At 41.6% G+C, this 15649-nt stretch overlaps 1 protein-coding gene and 1 long non-coding RNA gene across 3 annotated transcripts; one reads left to right on the top strand and one right to left on the bottom strand.

Annotated features, from left to right (window-relative positions):
- The first annotated feature begins 1294 nt into the window (after positions 1–1294).
- kctd1 (potassium channel tetramerization domain containing 1) lies at positions 1295–14518 on the top strand. Of its 2 annotated transcripts, none has more exons than XM_077616010.1 (5): positions 1295–1526; positions 7666–7844; positions 10690–10834; positions 11555–11860; positions 14094–14518. In XM_077616010.1, the coding sequence occupies exons 2-5, from the start codon at positions 7681–7683 to the stop codon at positions 14256–14258; spliced, it is 780 nt and encodes a 259-aa protein (XP_077472136.1). In that variant the 5' UTR covers positions 1295–1526; positions 7666–7680; the 3' UTR covers positions 14259–14518. The 2 variants fall into 2 exon arrangements, with proteins under 2 accessions (XP_077472136.1, XP_077472135.1); XM_077616009.1 differs by lacking the exon at positions 1295–1526 and adding an exon at positions 5986–6567.
- On the bottom strand, positions 2869–6604 carry LOC144086178 (uncharacterized). The gene is made up of 4 exons (XR_013304371.1): positions 6086–6604; positions 4202–4224; positions 3788–3911; positions 2869–3366 (listed from the first exon to the last, which is right to left on the bottom strand). It is a non-coding gene; the product is annotated as an uncharacterized LOC144086178 (long non-coding RNA).
- Positions 14519–15649: the final 1131 nt, after the last annotated feature.

The following is a 15649-nucleotide window of genomic DNA, read 5'->3' as shown; positions in this document are numbered from 1 at the left end:
CGAACCAACCCGAGTCTGACACCCCTGCTTTACAGGGTCACGGGGTGCTGGACCCTATCCCACCTGAATTCGGGTAAAAGGCGGACTACACTCTTGACTGGTTGCCAGTCAGTTGTAGGGCACACATAGAGACCGACGACCAACTATAGATAATGTACAATATAAATAACTTATGTAACATTGTGCCTATGCATAGTTGTAAACGATAACGTAATGGCAAGTAAGGATCCGGCGGAGGGGGTTTGACTCAATGGAAAACAGTATACTCACTACTTGTGCAACAAGTTGGAATACAAAATTGAAGTGGGTCAGATGTGGAAGTAAGTCCCAAAAACATGATTCCATGGAGATTTTATAATAAAAGTTAGAACCTGAGGCAGAATAACCACAACATGGTGCAAGTTGGTGAGTGAGAAAAAGAGCGCGTCTGACACGGAAGCATCTTGGGCTCAATTAACATTGGATCTGAGACGCCTACTGAAAAGTAACTATCTTACATATTCGCCTCTTGACTATACAAACAAGTATAGCAATTGAAACACAAATAAGTAATAATTACTAAAACCTTCATATATCGGTTTCCATCTCATTGTCAACAACATCATTGGCCACAAATCTACGGCTACTGTCTTTTTTTTTTTTTAAAGAGGAGGGAAATACTGAAGTCATGACCTCAGTGTACTCAAATGTAGTTCCGGCCCAGCCCCTTAGCACACCATGCTGCCCGAATGTTATCAATGGTATACTGTATAGAAATTCACATAAAAACCCTTTTTGTAAAGAACAAAATGACTTATTAAAAAGTAATTCACTTTGCATCCATTTTGCTACTGAGAGCATGGATGGCTGAACATTCGAAATGAACTCTCTTCCACACACCCACATGAGCACACACACATGCCTCAGGCACTGAATCAGACTTGATTGCAGGGGGAAAGAGTTAGAAAAAAACAATAGCGAGACATTCTGTTAAGAGTAGGAGCCATTCAACAAGTGATTTTGTGGAACAGTTACGTTTAATACTGTTAAAAAAAAGGGGGGAATCAAAGCAGCAGCAATCTATATAATTATCGTCAAGTGTTAGCCCCCCCCCCCCCCCTTCTACTTGGCAAAAAGAAACACTTCATCCACTGGCTTCAGGCGACGCTACATCAAAACTAATCATAACGATTACCATCAGCTGCAGTGAAACGCCGTGCTCTTTAAAATTCACGGAAAAGAAATAGATTTATCATTTTGATTGTGTATAACATTACAAGGAATAGAGAAAAGGGGGGAAAGTGTTTTTCTAACTCTTTTTCTTTTATTAGTATATTATTTTTAACACTGGGAATCATTGAGCCTTGAGTGAATTGCATCCAGATCTTTGCCTCGAGGGCTTCGGAGGCCCCGAAGCAAGTATTGTCTCGATTATCCTCAGTCTACTTTGGCAATCTATTGCATTTCTTGCTGGCGGTGGCAAGAGAAGAGGATCATCACGAAAGAAATTGTTTCTCAAAACAGAAAAAGCTACTTTCTTCCACAAGGTAAGCGCAGATTTCTTTTCTTTTGGATCAGGGGCATTGTGGAGGGTGGTGCAGACCCTTACAGCTTACCCATTTGCCTGCGCCGTTTGCGAGCCATATTTAAACACTTCCACACTTTAACAACAACCCGAGAGAACTGAGCGATCTCGCCGCTTGTGTCATAACGGAAAATGCAACCTCCCGCACATTGATTAACTCCTTGAGAAGGCATCGTCAACGTCGCCAACTCAACTTGCACTCAACTCGCTCGAAAGCCTCCTCGGGACAATTTCAAAACGTTATGTCTTGCATCAAGAAAGTAATCATACTTGCTGGCTGGCCCACAGCTTCTACTTGAAAGACGCCATTGTAGAGTCAGTACGCCTCAGGCACCCCGCCCCTTCTCTCCGAAGACATGATGTACCTTTTTAATAACACAAAATCAAGTGAATCTTTTCAGAAAAAAAAAACTTGTATTCATGTTCTCTTTTATGGCGCTCTGCTATTGGTGTCATGTGACCCATGTAAATGAGAGTACGTGCAAAAATCTAGATTGTCAAATTTACTGTAGTTTGAATTTGAAGTAGGCAACCTGGCGGATGAGTGGTTAGTGTGTCCGCCTCGCAGTTCTGGGAACCTGAGTTCGAATCCATGACGATTCTCCTCTGTGGAGTTTGCATGTTCTCCAGGTACTCTGATTTCCTCCCACGTTCCAAAAACGTGCATGGCAGGCAGGTTGGACACTCTAAATTGCCCTTAGGTATGATTGTGAATGGTTCTCTGTCCCCTCGTGCCCTACGATTGGCTAGCCACCGATTCAGGGTAGCCCCCGCCTTTGGCTCGAGGTTACCTGGGATGTCCTCAATGTTATTCTGAAATGTATTACTAATGTAACAATGCGGCTGATTATTGTGGTTGGCATTGGTGAAGTACTGCTTTGCATCACATTGAGGTTCTGCGTCACACATTTTGGCTACGTTATTTGTAGAAAATGTGTCAAATATGTCTCAGAAGGATGTAGGGCATATTCTTCACCACATCACACAAAAGTTTGATGCAAAGGTTAGGCAGCTGAACAGTAACCAGTACCATATTCAGTGGTGGTTTTTAACTTAAGCGAGACTGTGTGCGCTGGTCGGACATTTGAGACCACAAGAAAAGAAAAAAAATAGCCATGGGGCAACAAAACAGAGACAACCCATCCAGATTATGTAAATACCAGTCTGCCTTAGTTTCTACTGAATCTTAATGCTCTGATCTGAAATGCTAATTGAGACATGTAAAAACTGCATGATGTTAATCTCGCACTAGATGATCGTTGCAGCTGACAGGAAGGTGACGCTGTGTTGTGTGCTCCTAAGGACAACATAGATATATTTAACAGGAATTAACAGGAGACCAGGAGTGGTCATTTTAATGTCCTGCTTTTATTTTCTGATCCGTTTCATTAACTATGAAACAAAGTGATTCCCCACATTCGAAAAATGAGCAAATTCTTCCAAATATGTTTTGAAACAAGTTCTGGATTTTTTTAGTGTAGAAACAGTATGTTTCATTCACTAAACTACAAATTCAGAAGAGTTTAGTGGGAAGAGCATGGCTGTGGTCTAATTATTGGAAAATTGCACTTCAAGTCACACTGCTCCATGGAGATTTACAGATAGACAGAATGGACTCCTGTAACTCCCCAAAAATCTTTCATCAAGATTTCACTTTGAGAGAAAATGCCTGCTTACGTCTAACTTCAAATCTTCACTGACCTGAAATGTACTGTGAGTCTCCTCCTCCCTATCCAGATGTCTTTTGTAGTTCCAAGTTAGCCTGCGGGAGGGAGTACAGTGCCACAGGGCATCCTATCCATCTTAAAATACAAAGAAGAATAAAGAGTGCCTGCATTAGAAGAAACAGAAGAAACTAGGATTTTTTTCTCTCACAAACTTGAATGTGTGGTGGACATCAGTGCATGTAACCCATGTACGGTTACGTGTACCTCCACCGACTCAACACCACATTGCACTACATTGCTACTTGCTCCCGCCCACCCAGCATCCACTTCCCTTTCAGCTTGCCTTGCCTGCTATTTTCCATAATGCCTCACAGATTTTACACTCAATCCACCTTTGCGATGACAAGGCTTTGAGGAAATCCAATTCCAGTGTGCTGTTTTCAGAACTTTAAGTCTCCACGGGCACACTCCTTGGTCTCCAACTCACACACACACACACACACACACACACACACAGGCAGCATCATCCCCACAAATTAGTCAGGGAACAAATTACCTGCATTCTGAGTGTGATCCCACGCACTTTGCCGGCTGCCTTACACAGGTCGCCTTTTGAAGAGCAGCCATGTGATTTCTCTCTCCAGCTCGTTCTCATTTGCCCTGCAGCTCCCCTCTGCCTTCTGCAAGGGATCCTGGAGTTGAATTTTAAAACTATGCATGGCTGCCGCCTGCCTGCTTATCAGCGCGTGCACAAATGGCATGCAAATCAGAACGGGATCACACAGCACATTGCGGGCCCGCACTCAAAGGCAAGCTTCATTGCTAATTGGGTAGTCTTAGGTGTGAAACTCACACTGCCAGCAAGACGAGCCAGTGTGCATGTTTTAAGGCCACTGCTTGAACTAATTAATTTCAATCGGAGTGTTAATAAAATTGGTATACCCACCTCCCCCATCTTTCCCACTCTCACCTCTCGCCAGTTTTCCACATTTTCTGTAACACAGACCAGGAGACATAACCTTTTAAACATGTTGTGGTCTGTTGTTCCTCTTTACCTTCTGTTAAGGTGACAGAGTGATCAAAATGTTGATTTAAGGACTCTTTCTGTGTTTGTGATGAGCAAACAATTCAGGTTTCAGAAGAATTTTGATAAATGGTCTCTGGCTTCCACCCACTTTCAGAAAGCTTTGGGTTTATTGAAGACTAAATGGCAAGATCTAAACCATCCAATAGTCTGAACTAGTCCGAGGTATTATTTCTGAATAAACCAAATTATTCTTATAGTACTTGTTGCATTTAATTACTAAAGTAAAACACCAAAGAGCAAGTTCTTATGATTTTCTTAAACAAATTGCCATACAATTCTCAATAATGCTGACTTCTTGGGCTTTAAGACCACTTGATGGCGCCGTGGAGCCAATGAACCACTATAAAGCTTTGAAACGTGCAAATAAATTGGCTGCAAAGCTTCATTGCTTCAAGAAAAGCTTCCATTAGGTCATCACTACTTTTTGTGGCTTCACATACTTCTTAAAAATCTATATGACCTTCAAACCTTTGATTGTAGCTGAGGAACATTGCAGATTTCATCCGTGTTATTCGCCAATTTATTCTAGAGTTCATATTCTCCCCTAATTATTTCATCAGTTACTGTAGGCAACTTAACAGCTGCCTGGCTGATGTCACCAAACAAAATTGTAGCTTTAACTCTGGTTCCTCGGACAAATCATAGAGGTCATTATACTGATTCAATTCTTCACAGATGTGAGCGATCCAAGTGTATCCATCCCAGACCGATACCTTTACACATCTAGTTGTTGGTTTAAAAAAGGGATTAATGGGCGAGCTGGTGATGAGCCCAACACCTAACATTCTGCATTGAACTAGTTTCCAGCGTAGCATAATAAAGCTTCAATTTGAACAGAGTACCCTCTATAGTCTATACTATCTGATCAGTTAATATACTGTTAGACTAACCGCCGTCCTAACGATGAATGCATTAATTGGGTGCTGCCTATTGAGGTATATTTGGTACAAAATTACCTTGCTAATGTAATGTAAATTACATTTCTAGTGACAGAAAAACATTTTAGTTGAACAAAAAATAAACTTGTAGTTAAAACAAACTGCAGTTGTACCTAAAACCTTTATGGGCCAAAATAAACTTGTAATTTTAGCAAAAACAACTTTTGTTGTACAACATACAACTTGTGGTTGTTGAAATATATCTTGTGGTTGGAAAAATAAAATATTAGCTGTAGGAAAAAAGCTCGAGGTGGTGGACTATAACTACTATACTATACTAGAAAATAAAAACTGTAGTGCAGAAAAGTGGCCACTAGGAGTTGCAAGTGCTGTGTATTCAAATTGCCTTTTTTTTTCCAAATCTCATTTCTCTGAATCTTCTTAACTTCGATTTCCCTGCAAGTCTTTCGTGTAGGTCAAATCGTAAGGTTAAATCCAATGGACAAAAATAATAAATAAAAAACCTTTCATAATGTATGTCCAGGAATGAAGGTTTCAATCATCAATTGCACCACCACTTTGTCCAATTTTATTAACAAGCATTCCTACTTTCAGCGTATCTCTGTATGTTCTAAACCCAAGCAAGCGTATTCAATATTTTGCATTATACATTGATTTATTTAGAGAAAGGTTCCCCATCCCTAGATTGCTATGTGTGCGGGTGATGCGGTTCATCATCACCATGAGGAGGGGCCGAAGAATAGGGGGGCATAGGTCAGCCATACAAGAAGTGGGTGGGTGGGTACAGACCCGTATTTGTAAAAAAGAAGGGGCGAAAAGTGAGTGTAGAAACAGGATTGGTTTGCCCGTGAAAATGCGACATTCGTACCTGCTGCCACTGGAAGAGCGACAGCCTCGAAGAGCCGCGGGCGCTGCGATGCTAATGTTGTCGGGGGCTTTGACTTCTCCCAGCCATTGCGATCGAGCTGCTCTGCCTGACAGCCACGCTCTCCCCACGCGTCCTCGTCCTTCTCGCATTCTACCCGACCACAAAGACCACAAAGGAGGACAGAAGACAACACATCAAATCTCCTGACGGTAACCCAAAAAAAAGAAGACGAAGAAGAAGGGGGTTGAGAAAAAGAAATGGATGAGACTGATATCATGGACCTGACGCATCAGAAGGCAAGGAAGCGGCCACGTCCAATCACCTCCGCGGACGAGGCGGCGGTACACGCGCCCCTCAAACGAGCGCCGATGCGGGAGACGTCGCTCATGTACGCCGTGCGCGGAGAGCCGGTGCCCGCCGCTTCGCTCAAGCAGAATGACCACTCGCTGACCTCCTCGCCCAACAGCATCATGCCGGCGCAGGTAAATGCTGCTTTTGCTGCTAGTCATTCACTCAACTGGATTAATAATAGAACGTGTAGGGTCCCCTTATTCTATAAAGATCTGTCAACGCTTTATTACCCATCCGATTTATTACCCAACTTTTTTCTCTCTCTCTAGTGTGCTGCTAATGGTGTTTTTGGGTTAGGACCATTAGACACACGCTCACTGCAGCCGCCTCCACAGAACCCCCCCCCCCCCCCTATAAAAAAAAAGAAAAAAAAACATTAATTTGCTTTCTGGCCTGCAGGGCTTCAGTGCTTGTGGATATTGGCAACATTTAGGTCAAGGTCGCGCGAGGAATTCCGTCTTGTTATTTTGCACATTAATGAATGAGAGGGAGTTAGTTGGTGGTAGTGGTTTACCCACCTCAGATTAATGAGGTGTTGGGTTCTATTATTTGCTCAGGACTTTGCATGAATTAATAATTCCTAACATAAAGGAATGTGGACAGCAAGAAGAGATAATAGTATTTTATGTAGTAAAAGACTGCGGGGTATAAGTTTTCCAGGAAGCAAGTTTATGTAAATCCAACTCGCATTTGTGTGGTTTTGGGTTCAGTCTAATCTTGGTTCTGTCTAATCTTGGTTCAGGCCTTCCTGTGTGGAATTAACAAGAATAAATATTTATACTATTCAATACTACATATGAAAATAAAAAGCCCCATTGTGTATCATAAATGTTTCTATTAGTTTTTTTTACAAGAGCCTTACTTTTACCTGTCATCAGGGAAGTTAGCATGTAGTTAACTGTAGCTGGGATGGTTACCTCACACATGTACATGAGTAAAAAGTTAACAAAAGAAGCTCTGTAGTGGTTAGCACGACTCCCTAGTTGTTTCTCCTCACATGGATTTTCCAAAACATGCATTTTAGGTTTATCGAAAGTCCTAGTAGTGCATAAGTGTGATTGTGAATGTGAGCAGTTATTTGTGGATATCTGTCTATGTGGCTACATGGTCCAAACAATATTTAGTGTATCTCCGTAAGATAGGCTCTAGCTCACTCATGAGCCAAATGAGAACAATCTCTACACAACAACTGAAAACGGGCGGATAGACTAATGAACTTGTCCCAACAGGATAATCGCTCCAGTATGTCTCGGCCCATGATCACACGCTCGCCGGTGTCCCCCTTGAGCAACCAAGGAATACCCACACCAGCGCAGCTCACCAAATCCAATGCACCAGTGCACATCGACGTGGGTGGACACATGTACACCAGCAGTCTGGCCACTCTCACCAAATACCCTGAATCCCGGTAAGTTTAAGCGTATTGTTTGTTTGGAGGCAGAAATATTAGGCGCACTACTTGATGCAACCAGCTGAGGTGCTGTTGAAAAACCTCTCATAAACAAAACAATTCCTCACATTCTTTAAACATAAAATAATTTCCATATAATATTTGACTGTTTGTTTTCCCCTGTAATTGAATAAGGACATTTGGTCAAACGACTGTCTCCAGTTTGTTAAACAGCATCAACATACTTATTCTGTCATGATTACAATTTTCATTAGACAATCTTGATTGATTTACACCAGCGCAAAAACACGACGGCACTGAAAAAACTATTGGATCGGATCGGATCTTGTGATCAAATCCGATACTGTCCGATACTCAAAAAATTGTTGAATCGGACGCAGATATTGGGACATCACTAATTAGGATTTTCAATTTGGACCTGCAGTTTGGAACTAATCTGATCTAAGATGGTAAGTGCAGACTGCAGGTCACAGACAAAGGCAATGTGCTGATTTGGGCAGATGCCATAGCAGCAGTAAAAAAAGGCTAAAGGGCACTGGGCCATCTGGAGGCTGTGAAGTTGCTGCAGGCGACATGCCCAAGGGCGAATAGCACCCTGCCTTGGGCAGAGCACGACCAGCTGGCCGTGACCTCTCTGAACAGCTTTCTTTTGCATTGTTATTCCACTGCTACTACTTATTGCCTCTGCACAGTATCGTGAACATTATGCATTATAGCAGATGTATATATCATGCTTTATTACAAGCATTTTAAACAATTTTATTAAATTAAACATCTTTTCTCAGAGCTTTTTTACATCTCATACAAGTGAGCTACATTGAACCATTGCTTTTCGTGTGGGTGTGCGGGAGATAATGAGTCCTCACCATGGATTACAAAGTCGCAGTATAATTGAGAATTTAAAAAAATAATTATCAAATGTACGCATTTATTAAAACCCATGATAAAGCATGAGAAAGTGACTTCACAGGAAAATTTTGTGTAAAAAAATAAAATGTGGGCGGCCAACACAAGTCGATCCTCCTGTGTGGAGTTTGCTCACTGGGATTGCTTGGGTTTTCTCCAGGTACCCCAGTTTCCACCCACACGCCAAAAACATGCAAGCTAGGCTAGATGATCACTCTAAATTGCCCCTAGGTATGAGTGTGAGCGTGAATGGTTGTCCGTCTCCCTGTGCCCTGCAATTGGCTGGCCACCAATTCAGGATGTCGCCCGGCTCATGCCCGAAGTCAGCTGAGATAGGCTCCAGGCACCCCCCTCCCCACAGCCCTTGTGAGGATAAGCGGTTCAGAAATTGAATGAGTGAATAATAAAATGAACAAATATAATTATTTTGGAGGGCATGGTGACCCACAATGAACTGATTCATATATAACAGGGGTGTCAGACTTGGGTTGGTTCGCGGGCCTCGTTGACGTCAACTCGATTTCATGTGGGCCGGAGCATTTTAGATATAATATTTAGATTTTTTTTATAAATGGATTAAAATCCCTGAATATTCAGTTTTTTATAGATCTAAAACAATGTTTATTTTAGCTTTTTTATATATTTTTAGATTTTACAAAAGGATTTTTGAACTAAAAACAGAAAAAAAATGATTAAAAAATTACAATTATTGATTTAAAAGGGGGAAAATCATGTAATTTAATATACATCTATACTCTTCATTTTAATTTGATCCTAAAGCAGGAAGGCGGCACTCATGATTTACTTTCCCGGGCCACACAAAATGATGCGGCGAGCCAGATTTGGCCCCCGGGCCGCCACTTTGACACATGTGATATATAAGATAGGTCAAAATAACTGTGTGACCTGTATTAAGTTTGTCATCTATGACTGTGTGGTGTCTGATCTGACTGTAATCGTTTTTGTACCTCAAACGACTCTGCAAAAAAGCTGGCTTTAAATTGGTGATGCTCTGTGTCATCCCTTATAATGCAAGTACCTGCCCATTTTGTGTTTCCTAAACACCCACTCGCCAAAGGCTCCGCAAGTTCTTCATCTAAACACCGCGCCACCGATACATCCACTCGCCAACGGCCAATCAGAGCAAAGGTTTAAATTTAAACATTAAATTTTCAATTCGATCCAGTCAACCACATGAGAATCTGGCTGTTTGCAGAGGCAGGCAAAAAGGACCAACTAAAAACACCTTGAAAAAGGACCCTGTGGGCATTTACAACACATTTTCTCGTGCACCTAATAATATGACATCACAGGATATAAAAAGTGATGTAGAAAAAAAATAGCAGAATGTCAGAAGGTTTTTATTATTTTATTTCCATGTTTAATTTTGATTTTAGAAATTAATCTGTTAAAAATAATTAACAATGCTTTAGATTGGAGGGGGCGCATTTGTTCCGAAAAGGGCCGCTATGGGTGTTGGTTTTTGTTCCGACCGAACCAACACAGACAGAATAAACAATGAGGTTTCTGCTGAAACAAACAGCACCTGACAGCAATCAATTGAATACACTTTGTAAAACACTGGATTTGTGAAAAGGTGTAGTTGTTGTTTGTTTGGACTAAAAACCTGCACCCACTGTGGCACTTGGTGGACTGATTGCCCGATGCTGCTTAGTTACTACTCAGTAATTATTTGGGTTTAAATTAGTAGAAAATCACACACACACACACACACACAAAACATGTTTCTTGGATTTTCATGGTTATCAATTATTTATGGATGTTTGCTTTTCGTTGTCCCCAAAATAGCGCGTTTTCTCTCTATTCAAATACGTATGAGTAATTGTAGTAAAACTAAAGAGGATGTTAATCCAATCCAATGTGGAGATGCCGAACATCTCTCTTCGCTTTTAACGTGTCTCCTGTCACCGCACAGAATCGGCCGCCTCTTTGATGGCACTGAGCCCATAGTGTTGGACAGCCTGAAGCAGCACTACTTTATTGACAGAGACGGACACATGTTCCGCTACATCCTCAACTTCCTCAGGACGTCCAAGCTGCTCATCCCGGATGACTTCAAAGTAAGCCAACAGAAAATCTTATTGGCCACTCAGCGCTTCTCCAAGTCGCTGCACTCACAAATACATGCGGCTTTGGGTTAAGAAGCCATGTTTGAACAAGGAAGGCTTCCATTGGCAAAAAGATGCAAGATAGTAAAGGGGCAAAACATACAATCTGTCATTGTGAAACATGAATAAATAGTCTGTGTGCCAAGGGTGAATTACACTACATGTGACCCATTAGTATTCCCACCATTTAACTCTTGTGTACCATTTAGTCAGTAATTACTCGACTTGCCCCCTGGGAGAAAGCAAAGACGCACATCATCTGATAGATTATCCACACCGAGGCTCTATTAGGGGAAAGTATGCCAGCTAAAATAAGCAAAGACAAAAGACGGGCCTATTTCAAGCTGTGTAGAGAACTTCATTGTGATGCCTTTGAGGTTAGGCAAGCAGTTCTGTTGTCCTTATACAACCCTGTGAATATTAGAAGTTATGGTGAGGACATGTTATTTATGCAATAATTCCCCAAGCACGCTTTCATTTCTATTTTTTAAATTCGTTATGCATCACTCCCAGAACTTGTCTTCTGTAATATCGAGTCTTCAGTTGCACTGATAAGCTTGTTCATTATAGTTGTTTGTATTGATGTTTAACAGAGTTGATGGTTAATGACAGGGATTAACAAATACTTACTTGTCTGGGCGTCCCGATGTGCCTGGCATGCTTGTCTTTCAGGACTATAGCCTGTTGTACGAGGAGGCCAGATACTTTCAGCTTCAGCCCATGTTGACTGAGTTGGAGCATTGGCGCCAGGATCAGGAGTTGAGCCGAGTGTCTCGACCCTGCGAGTGCGTGGTGGTGCGGGTAGCACCAGACCTGGGTGAGAGGATCACGCTGAGTGGCGACAAAGCATTGATTGAGGACGTTTTTCCCGAAATCGGGGACGTCATGTGCAACTCGGTCAACGCTGGATGGAACCACGATTCCACGCACGTCATCCGCTTCCCGCTCAACGGGTACTGCCTCCTCAACTCTGTTCAGGTAAGAATGGGACGTGGATTTGTTATACAAAATAATAAAAAAAAGAAATTAATTCAAATGTAAATTGTTTTTTTAAAGATAACACTCTTAATAATTGATTTATCCATTCATTTTGGATTATATTCATGGCCCGAGTAGGTTTTGTGTGTGTACGGTAATTACGGCACATTTATGATTTCACAAAAATTTCCATGGTAACAGAACTCTACCAAACCCAAGAACTCTTGTTTACAGTAGGTATCGGTTTATAACTTTTAATGTTTTCAGATCTTCTTTTCTGATGGAATACTTGTTAATTTTGAATTACAGGGCATAATTAACACAAGAACTATGAGGCAGAGATGCTAACTACTACTTATCCCCATGTTACCTTAGTTTCGTTAGTGTTGGGGTTATGAGGTGCTCTATAGAAACATATCGCCATTACTGAGACCCCCCCAAAAAATTGAAAATCCCTACAATGAACATTATAAATTGTTCGTACCAGTCATTGTTTTCTTTAAAGTTTAAGTAACCTGGGTTGGGTGGATCGTGACCACTCTAGGGTTTTCTCAAAATCAGATAGAATAGGCTTTATATCATCCGTGACCCAAATGACAATAGATGGATGGGAGGAAATTTGGTGGAGATCTGCATGACACTGAGCAGTCAGTCCGTTAAAAGAAAGGCTTCTCAGATGTTTAAATTCTCAGTTCTCGTCTTATACATTATTGAAGCACTGGAGGCTTATTTGAATAGATTTGGCATTGATCTGGACAGTCTGAAAACAAACACACACAAAAATGTCTCAGAAGTGAGTGCAAGAGAGAAACTGAGCGCGCTCCCTAGCAGCTTGTCCTCAGGGTGGGCCCATAATCCTGTTTGGTTATTAAAGCACGCCGGCGGTGGATGCTGTATCTGCAGCTAATGGAGGCAGGGAGAGATGGGAAGGGGGTTTGAGAGAAGGTGGGGGGGGCTGCCAGCAGTATGGGAGACCTTTGTAGTTTCAGTAGAGGCTTGGGCCTGGGGCAAGGAGGAGAAATGGGTAAAATGGGATGGGGGAAGGGGGGTGAGCAGCCCACACTGAGCCAAGTGCTGAAGAGAAAGCCACACTGCTCCCTCAGGGCTCTTCGATGGAATGTGATCCTACAAGCCCCCAGGACACGTCTGTGGATGTCTGCAAGGCGACTAGCTAGCAAACATGTACACACAACCAATACACGCAAGACAACACGGGACATGTGAAAGTGTGTTTTAAATTCTAGTCAGTTGTTTTGTTGCTGGAATATTCCTGATCTTTCCTTCAAAAACAACACAGGCCATGATTGCAAATCCATGGATAAACTGTGGCCTTATTTGGGATTCACAGTCAGTTATTAATGGAAGTAGAATGTTTTGTTAAACAACTCGGTGCTGAGAGAAAATCCTTGTGGTAAGGTAAAACAATCAAGTTTCTCTCTATTGTCTGGAAATAAATTTTGTCAACATGGATCCAATTTCAGGTTGCCAAAGATGAGCCATGTTTTCTCTTGACCGCTATAGACTGACAACAATAGACATCTAATCCAGTGATCAGTTCCAACTCTCTAGTCAAAATGGATTGGAAGTATTTCACCAGAAATGGCAGCAAATGATTGAAATGCTTAGCTTATTGCATTTAAGAATATCTGGTATCAGAAGATACATTTTAAACTAAAGACCTTTTTGAAAGCTCCTCAAGCTTTTACATCACAAGTCAAATTGACCCATTCCAAACTTATGAAAAGTAAATATGTACATATAGCTATTCATTATATAATCTTCTATACCACTTATCCTCATTAGGGTCATGTGGGGGTTACAGTCTATCCCAGTTACCTATAGGCATTAGGTGATGAAAATTCAAAATTGGTTGCCGGCCAATCGCAGGCACAATGAGACGGCAACCATTCACTCTCACACTCATAGATCGGGACAATTTGGAGTGTTCAATCAGCCTCCCATGCAAGTTTTTAGGATGTGGCAGGAAAGCTGAGTACACAGAGAAAAACCAAACAGGCACACAGGAAGGCCCAAATCCGAGATTTAACCTATGATCTCAACATTGTGAGGCGGACATGCTAACCACTCGCCACCATGCCGCCGTACACACTCCTTCTTATCTGCTACTGTGCACTCCTAGATTTCAAACTGACATTGCATATCATGCAAATAAAACAATGCCCACGCTTTTTCTGTCTCTCTCAATTAATTTCTCCTCCCACCACCTTTTCAGGTTCTGGAGCGCCTGCAGCAGCGAGGCTTCGAGATCACTGGATCCTGTGGGGGAGGCGTGGACTCGTCCCAGTTCAGCGAGTACATTCTGAGGCGGGAACTGAGGAGGACAACACAGCGAGGGGCACTCAACTCAAATCGGATAAAGCAAGAGCAGCTAGACTAGAGACTCTTCTGGACTTTTCAGTGTTTCAGTTGAACTGTTCACTTTTTCTTCATGTTTTTTTTTGCTGTTGTCAATGTTTTCATTTTCTTAAGCAAAATCATCTAGAGAAAAGAAATAGGTGCATCTGGTATGGAAAAATTTACAACGTTTGAGTTAGAAATTGCGGACATTTGTGATTGTCTCCCCCAATAACACACATTTGAGAAAGATTTATATATGTTGTATCCCAAAATAAAGTTTGTTTTAAAACTTTGAGCCTACATTAGGTTGAATATGCTTTTAAATCGGCAGCTCAATAGTTCTGGGTTTGAATCTCTGATCAGGCCCTTTTGTGTGATGTCAAATCCAGCTAGGCATCAGCTCACCTATGACCTATAATCAAAACAGCAACAAATTGGTGGATTGTATTGAGTCGTGCTACATGGACTAATTTGTCTGCACTCCCAACACTGGTGACTTGATGTCATCACCTCGCTAGTGCATTAGTTAAGTGTGGGTGTGTTTATTGCTCGCTGTATATTGGTCACTTGTCCGTTACTAAAGGTACAGAATGTCTCAATTGTCATGAACACTTAACTTCACAGACACATTTGTTTTCACACTGAATATTCTGATACCAATGAAGTGTTTTGTACTTTCCTAGTTTTTCAATTGTACACTGATACATTCGAAAGACCAGGTTCATCATTTAAAAGACAAAATCCGGTCGTAACACGACTGTCAATCCGTTTGTTTACGTTTGTTTGTTTTCAAATCAATCACTTCCACTGATGGCAATACTTAGACCTCCTAACTCTTTAAACTGGGAAGGCAGGTAATAAAAGATGATATTTCACTGCCATTGAGAGGGATGATGTCATTTAAAGTTAGAGTGTTGGCAGTCAATGATCACTACCAGCCCAGTTGAAATGGACTAACATGTCCATCATTTCCGACAATTGACAGCCAATTAATTAGTTGACATCTTTAAGCAAATTTCTTTTCTAAGACAAAGATAATTTTTGCCCACAACAAAGTGATCGCTATTTTTAACATGAACATACCTGTCAACCTCTGCCGATAACTGCCCTTAATAATGATTATGATTCCCCTTACAAACCCCCCAAAAACCTTACAAACACCGTACGAGTCGTACGGTGTTTGTAAGGTTTTTTGGGAATCGAACCCAGACTGCCTGCACCAACGTCAGGTGGAAGAACCACAGCACCATCAGGTGGCTTGAATGTACTGTATTTAACACCCCTAACTTAACTTTCCATCACGTCAAGGACTATCAAATGCGGCTGGTGCATCACAATCTTCCTACAATCAATATGCAGTACACTAATCAAACAGTGTTGAATGATTTTATATGCCGCAATGTCATGATCTAAAACCAAAAACCCAAAACA

This window comes from Stigmatopora argus, chromosome 12 (assembly GCF_051989625.1).
Source record: "Stigmatopora argus isolate UIUO_Sarg chromosome 12, RoL_Sarg_1.0, whole genome shotgun sequence".
In the NCBI taxonomy this organism is placed as follows: Eukaryota; Metazoa; Chordata; class Actinopteri; order Syngnathiformes; family Syngnathidae; genus Stigmatopora; species Stigmatopora argus.
The sequence above is the reverse complement of the archived record's forward strand: the minus strand, read 5'-3'. Positions and strand labels throughout refer to the sequence as shown.

Bases quoted from the DNA above. Each gene is read 5' to 3' on its own strand.
- kctd1 (XM_077616009.1), top strand. From the start codon at position 6,343: ATGGATGAGACTGATATCATGGACCTGACGCATCAGAAGGCAAGGAAG. The intron at 7,845-10,689 runs GTAAGTTTAAGC...GTCACCGCACAG, and splicing joins ACCAAATACCCTGAATCCCG to AATCGGCCGCCTCTTTGATG. The intron at 11,861-14,093 runs GTAAGAATGGGA...CCACCTTTTCAG, and splicing joins GCCTCCTCAACTCTGTTCAG to GTTCTGGAGCGCCTGCAGCA.